We start from the raw sequence: 8,030 nt of genomic DNA on the forward strand, positions 1-8,030 counted from the left end.
CGGGCAGTGTGCCCACGGCTTTAGAACAAGGTACTACTAGTACTAGTACTACTAGTACTGTGGTCAGGTTACTGCTGTACTAAACCTGGGATGATGTCATCCTCTTCCAGTCGGTTACAGTCGCAACACCAGCAGCGTGTCGCCGCGGGGATACGTACCGAGCTCCACCCCCCAACAGAGTAACTACGGCAACACCGTCAGCAACAGCATGAACGGCTACGGCAACACCGGCATGCCAAACCTAGGAGTGGCCACTTCCCCCGGTTTCCTCAACGGGTCCACCGCCAACTCTCCCTACGGCAGTAAGTATCAAGGTAAATACTACCTCTACTACTACTACTGGTACTACTACTACTACTACTACTACTACTACTGGTACTACTACTACTACTACTACTGGTACTACTACTACTACTACTACTGGTACTACTACTACTACTACTACTACTACTACTACTGGTACTACTACTACTACTACTACTACTACTACTGGTACTACTACTACTACTACTACTGGTACTACTACTACTACTACTACTGGTACTACTACAACTACTACTACTACTACCACTGCTACTACTACTACTACTGGTACTACTACTACTACTACTACTACTACCACTGCTACTACTACTACTACTGGTACTACTACTACTACTACTACTACTACCACTGCTACTACTACTACTACTACTGGTACTACTACTACTACTACTACTGCTACTACTACTACTACTACTACTACTGCTACTTTTTAAAATGATTTCCTCCAGTCCCACCATGGTTGATCTGGTTCCTGATCTGGTTCCTGATCTGGTTCCTGGTCTGGTTCCTGATCTGATTCCTGATCTGGTTCCTGATCTGGTTCCTGGTCTGGTTCCTGATCTGGTTCCTGATCTGGTTCCTGGTCTGATTCCTGATCTGGTTCCTGATCTGGTTCCTGATCTGATTTCTGGTCTGGTTCCTGGTCTGGTTCCTGATCTGGTTCCTGATCTGGTTCCTGATCTGGTTTCTGGTCTGGTTCCTGGTCTGGTTCCTGGTCTGGTTCCTGATCTGGTTCCTGATCTGGTTCCTGGTCTGGTTCTTGATCTGGTTCGTGATCTGGTTCCTGATCTGGTTCCTGATCTGGTTCGTGGTCTGGTTCCTGATCTGGTTCCTGGTCTGGTTCCTGGTCTGGTTCCTGGGTCCTGATCTGGTTTCCGATCTGGTTCCTGGTCTGGTTCCTGGGTCCTGATCTGGTTCCTGGTCTGGTTCTTGATCTGGTTCCTGATCTGGTTCCTGTCTCCGTTGTGTTCCAGTTGTCCCCTCCAGTCCCACCATGGTGTCAAACTGTAACTCCTCTCACGGAGTTTTCTCCTTCTCGGCCGCCGTCAAACAGAAGAGCGCCTTCGCTCCCGTCGTCAGACCTCCTCCTTCACCTCCTCCTCCTCCTCCCAACTGCTCCGGCAACAACTCCAACGGGCTGCAAGGTGACACTACACCTCCTCCTCCTCCTCCTCCTCCTCCTCCTCCTTCTCCTCCTCCTCCTCTCCTAACCCTAACCCATGGAGTCCAGTAGAGGTTGAGTAGAACCTGATGTTGAACCTGATTCATTTAGAACATGGAGTCCAGTAGAAGTAGAGTAGAACCTGATGTTGAGCTGATTCATTTAGAACATGGAGTCCAGTAGAAGTAGAGTAGAACCTGATGTTGAGCTGATTCATTTAGAACATGGAGTCCAGTAGAAGTAGAGTAGAACCTGATGTTGAGCTGATTCATTTAGAACATGGAGTCCAGTAGAAGTAGAGTAGAACCTGATGTTCAACCTGATTCATTTAGAACATGGAGTCCAGTAGAAGTAGAGTAGAACCTGATGTTGAGCTGATTCATTTAGAACATGGAGTCTAGTAGAAGTAGAGTAGAACCTGATGTTGACCTGATTCATTTAGAACATGGAGTCCAGTAGAAGTAGAGTAGAACCTGATGTTGACCTGATTCATTTAGAACATGGAGTCCAGTAGAAGTAGAGTAGAACCTGATGTTGACCTGATTCATTTAGAACATGGAGTCCAGTAGAAGTAGAGTAGAACCTGATGTTTAACCTGATTCATTTAGAACATGGAGTCCAGTAGAAGTAGAGTAGAACCTGATGTTCAACCTGATTCATTTAGAACATGGAGTCCAGTAGAAGTAGAGTAGAACCTGATGTTGACCTAATTCATTTAGAACATGGAGTCCAGTAGAAGTAGAGTAGAACCTGATGTTTAACCTGATTCATTTAGAACATGGAGTCCAGTAGAAGTAGAGTAGAACCTGATGTTCAACCTGATTCATTTAGAACATGGAGTCCAGTAGAAGTAGAGTAGAACCTGATGTTGACCTGATTCATTTAGAACATGGAGTCCAGTAGAAGTAGAGTAGAACCTGATGTTGAGCTGATTCATTTAGAACATGGAGTCCAGTAGAAGTAGAGTAGAACCTGATGTTGAGCTGATTCATTTAGAACATGGAGTCCAGTAGAAGTAGAGTAGAACCTGATGTTCAACCTGATTCATTTAGAACATGGAGTCCAGTAGAAGTAGAGTAGAACCTGATGTTGAGCTGATTCATTTAGAACATGGAGTCTAGTAGAAGTAGAGTAGAACCTGATGTTGACCTGATTCATTTAGAACATGGAGTCCAGTAGAAGTAGAGTAGAACCTGATGTTGACCTGATTCATTTAGAACATGGAGTCCAGTAGAAGTAGAGTAGAACCTGATGTTGACCTGATTCATTTAGAACATGGAGTCCAGTAGAAGTAGAGTAGAACCTGATGTTTAACCTGATTCATTTAGAACATGGAGTCCAGTAGAAGTACAGTAGAACCTGATGTTTAACCTGATTCATTTAGAACATGGAGTCCAGTAGAAGTAGAGTAGAACCTGATGTTCAACCTGATTCATTTAGAACATGGAGTCCAGTAGAAGTAGAGTAGAACCTGATGTTTAACCTGATTCATTTAGAACATGGAGTCCAGTAGAAGTAGAGTAGAACCTGATGTTGAGCTGATTCATTTAGAACATGGAGTCCAGTAGAAGTAGAGTAGAACCTGATGTTGACCTGATTCATTTAGAACATGGAGTCCAGTAGAAGTAGAGTAGAACCTGATGTTGACCTGATTCATTTAGAACATGGAGTCCAGTAGAAGTAGAGTAGAACCTGATGTTTAACCTGATTCATTTAAAACATGGAGTCCAGTAGAAGTAGAGTAGAACCTGATGTTCAACCTGATTCATTTAGAACATGGAGTCTAGTAGAAGTAGAGTAGAACCTGATGTTGACCTGATTAATTTAGAACATGGAGTCCAGTAGAAGTAGAGTAGAACCTGATGTTGACCTGATTCATTTAGAACATGGAGTCCAGTAGAAGTAGAGTAGAACCTGATGTTGACCTGATTCATTTACAACATGGAGTCCAGTAGAGGTTGAGTAGAACCTGATGTTTAACCTGATTCATTTAGAACATGGAGTCCAGTAGAAGTAGAGTAGAACCTGATGTTTAACCTGATTCATTTAGAACATGGAGTCCAGTAGAAGTAGAGTAGAACCTGATGTAGTGAAGTTCTGACAGTAAATAACATCAGTTATATGTTTTTGTTGATGATTCACTGCAGCTTCAGTTTCATCAGTTACACACACACACACACACACACATTATACACACACACACACACACACACACACAAACACACACACACACATTAAACACACACACACAGGGTGGGTAACCTGAGTACTGTTAGTATTGCATGGAGAGTGACAGGCCAATCCATGTTTTATTCACTACAACCCACAGATACATCCTCTAAACACACACACACACACACACACACACACACACACACACACACTCTGGCAGTCAGTGTGATGTCAGTGTTTCTGACAGAGAGGTTTGTCGAGTGTTAAATATTCATGCAGCTCTCCGCCTTCACCGAGGCAGAAAGGCCACAGTGTGTGTGTGTGTGTGTAATGTGTGTGTATAATGTGTGTGTGTGTGTGTTTGTGTGTGTGTGTGTGTGTAATGTGTGTGTATAATGTGTGTGTGTGTGTTTGTGTGTGTGTGTGTGTAATGTGTGTGTATAATGTGTGTGTATAATGTGTGTGTGTGTTTGTGTGTGTGTGTGTAATGTGTGTGTATAATGTGTGTGTGTGTGTGTGTAATGTGTGTGTGTAATGTATGTGTATAATGTGTGTGTGTGTGTGTGTAATGTGTGTGTGTAATGTATGTGTATAATGTGTGTGTGTGTGTGTGTGTGTGCTGATCCATTTGCAGGCCGTCCACCATCACTGCAGATGAATAAATACAATTTGAATGTTATTAATAGTTGTAGCTGCAGTCGGTCTAACAGTCGACGGAACAGAAAATAAATCAATCAAAATAAAACTCAATATGAAGATCATTTTACCAATTTACCTATACAATATTAAACTTTAAAACAAGAATAAATGTATGTGTGTATGTGACAAGTTTGACTCATTGTTTTTACATAGAAACAGACAATACAGATCAAAACAACAAAAACAAAAACAAAGCTGGACAAGGGAAAACATTAACATTTTAACATTTAACAATTATCATTTTAATATTTAATATTTTAACTTTTAACATTTTAACATTTTAACAATTTAACATTTAACATTTAAGCATTTGAAGTTTAAAATTTAACATTTAAGCATTTAAAATTTAACATTTAACATTTAACAATTTAACATTTTAACATTTAACAATTAACATTTAAGCATTTAAAGTTTAACATTTAACATTTAAGCATTTAAAATGTAACATTTAACATTTTAACATTTTAACATTTAACATTTAACATTTTAACATTTAACAATTTAACATTTAACATTTAACGTTTGACATTTAACATTTTAACATTTAAAAATTTAACATTTAACATTTAACATTTAACATTTTAACATTTAAACATTTAACATTTAACATTTAACGTTTAACATTTTAACGTTTAACATTTAACATTTAACATTTACCATTTAACGTTTGACATTTAACATTTTAACATTTAAAAATTTAACATCTAACATTTAACATTTAACATTTAAGCATTTAAACATTTAACATTTAACATTTTAACATTTTAACATTAACATTTTAGCATTTAATACTCAACATTTTAATGTTTAACGTTTGTTTAACATTTTAACATTTACTGTTTAAACATTTAAACATTTAAAGTTTAACATTTTAACATTTTAAATTTCAACATTTTAATTTATATATATAAACAATAAACAATTTCATTGCTGGCACCTAAAAATGCCCATAATTGCAGAAACACCTATAGGTGTTGATGGGACCACCCAGATCCGGCTCCTCCTCCAGCCAGGAGCAGAGCTTCACCTCGCTGCTCCGCCGGTCCTCGCTGGGAGCCAACACCACGCTACTGGAGGGAAGGGAGGCCCGGGAGAACCAGAACCAGGACTGAGCGGGGCAGACTGAGAGGTTTTCTGAAGGGACTCTGGTGCTCGAAAACACTTCTGCTTTAGTCCACAGGGACCGCCAGAACCACCACAGAATGAAAGTTCCTCCTCGGAGCTTCAAGATGTTTTACTGTGAAGAGTTCTGTTACAGTGTTGTGGTTTCACACTAGTGTGTGTGTGTGTGTGTGTGTGTGTGTGTGTACAATGTGTGTGTGTGTGCGCGTGTAATGAGCTGGTAAATTAAACAGTGTGCTGCTATGTGCATTTTGTTGTTAGCAGGAAGCTAATGAGGAATGACATCACAACGTGTGTGTGTGTGTGTGTGTGTGTGTTCAGCATCAACAAACTTCTCAGATTTTATTTTAATTCAGTTCTTTAAATGAGAGGTGTGGGGGGGGGTACTACAAGTCCTTAAGCTACTGCTGTTACTACTACTACAAGTACTTTAGCTATTACTACTACAAGTACTGCTGCCACTGTATTTCATCAGTCAAAGTACTGCAGTACTCTGAGTACAGCTGGTATTTACCAGTTCTTTCTCTATTTTTGTGTCTCTGCAGCGATGTCCGGCCTCGTCGTCCCTCCGATGTAAAACGTCTTCCTCCTCTCTCCTCGTCTCGCTCCTCCCCCTCAGCCACGAGCACCAATCACCTCAGAGGAGGCGGGGCCTCAGGCAGCAGCTGACCAGTCAGGACAAAGTATTTGTTCTGTCCGTCACAGATGGAAAAAGAAACTGTTATCTCTGACGGGACGGAGCCCAACATTAAAAGGACTTTTTCTCCGGGTGCTTTCAGCTCTCTGTAATTATTTGGATGTTATACTGTCTGCGTGGGGGGGGAGGTGGAGTCTGTTGGTGTAATGTCTGTGATGTCACACCTCTGATGTGACATCATGTCCTCGACTTGTGATGTGATTCTGGGGAACTGATCCAAAGATTGTGGACGTTAACGGGCCCAAATTACAGAACATTTAAATCCTCCTTCGTGGTCGCAGCTGATGAAGAGGAGAAGTCTTCTAATAGTTCCAGTGAATGCAGCACGAAGACGTCAGTGAAGAGATGGACTGAAAGAAAGAATGATGAAACGTGTCGTTCTCTCCTTACTAGCCCCGCCCCTTGTTCCTTTAGCCCCGCCCCTCCCCCTTTAGCCCCGCCCCTGCCTGTCTGTGTTCTTTATTTATTTTCATCTTGTTTTCTTTTTATGCTTGCACTGTAAAAACCAATCCTGCATCCTGATAGGCTACTGTCACTATCTGTCTTCTTGTTCAGAGTCGTCTTTTTGATTCTAGCTCCTCCTCCTCCTCCCAAGCCCCGCCCCGAGCACTTAAGCCACGCCCCCGTCTCCAAGCCCCGCCCCGAGCACTTAAGCCCCGCCCCCGTGTTTTCTCTGTGGGTTTTGTGATTTTTGCCAAAGTCGTAGCTGGCTGAATATTTATACGTCACTGTGGTTGATCACGCCGCCCCGCCCGCCGCCCGTCACTGAGCTCACCGAGGGAACCTCTTTTTGTACCATACAGATTATAAATATGTATTTATGTATTTATATATCTGCGATTGTTTTTGTATAAATGGATGTTGAGTCACGTCGTCTTCATGGGGTTTAAACGTGTGTGTGTGTGTATGTGGTGTGCCACACTGAGAAACAAACCATTGTTTTGTATCAAGAAAAGAAAAGTGAATGTTAACGTCGTCACACACTTATAGCGCTGTCAATCAAAGCTGACGGTCCAATCAGCTCCACTCGTTCTGTTGTTTCTAATGTGAATCTTCTTTTAATGACTGTTGGCTGTCCTGAAGTGAATAAAGTCGGCAGATCGCTCTGACAGACTCCGTCGCTTCTTTCAGCTTCAACACACAAAGTCCAATTCAACATCTATGAAAATGAATATATGAATATAGAATCTATATATATAACCTGAGGCCTGAACTACCAATCCGGTTCAACATGTACGGGTACCTCCTCCTTATCTGGCTTCACTAAACTGGAACCCATAGAGCCCATAGAACCCATGGAACCCAGAGAGCCCAGAGAGCCCATAAATGGTAAATAGACTTGGACTTATATAGCGCTTTTCTAGTCTTCCGACCACTCAAAGCTCTTTACACTACATGTCAGCATTCACCCATTCACACACACATTCATACACTGATGGCAGAGGCTACTAAGGTGCCAACTTTGCCCATCAGGATCTAATCTAGATACTCATCCACACACCGATGGCTCTGCCTTCGGGAGCAATTTGGGGTTAAGTGTCTTGCTCAAGGACACATCGACATGTGACCCGGAGCAGCCAGGGATCGAACCACCGACCTTCCGATTGGTGAACAACCTGCTCTACCCTCTGAGCCACAGCCGCCCCCAATAGAACCCAGAGAGCCCATAGAACCCATAGAACCCAGAGAGCCCATAGAACCCAGAGAGCCCATAGAACCCATAGAACCCAGAGAGCCCATAGAACCCAGAGAGCCCATAGAACCCATAGAGCCCATAGAAGCCCATAGAACCCATAGAACCCAGAGAGCCCATAGAACCCAGAGAGCCCATAGAACCCAGAGAGCCCAGAGAGC

General features: G+C 42.1%; 1 protein-coding gene across 1 annotated transcript in view; it reads left to right on the forward strand.

Moving 5' to 3' along the window:
• Positions 1–7,285, forward strand: part of LOC119484264 (transcription factor COE3-like) — a 24,852-nt gene extending 17,567 nt beyond the window's left edge. Inside the window, exons 8-10 of the mRNA XM_037762964.1 lie at positions 111–314; positions 1,299–1,469; positions 6,025–7,285. Coding sequence (XP_037618892.1) covers positions 111–314; positions 1,299–1,469; positions 6,025–6,056 — 407 coding nt within the window. The 3' untranslated portion in view covers positions 6,057–7,285. The remainder of the gene's footprint in view (positions 1–110; positions 315–1,298; positions 1,470–6,024) is intronic.
• Positions 7,286–8,030: the final 745 nt, after the last annotated feature.

Source organism: Sebastes umbrosus, unplaced genomic scaffold, assembly GCF_015220745.1.
Source record: "Sebastes umbrosus isolate fSebUmb1 unplaced genomic scaffold, fSebUmb1.pri scaffold_122_arrow_ctg1, whole genome shotgun sequence".
NCBI lineage: Eukaryota > Metazoa > Chordata > Actinopteri > Perciformes > Sebastidae > Sebastes > Sebastes umbrosus.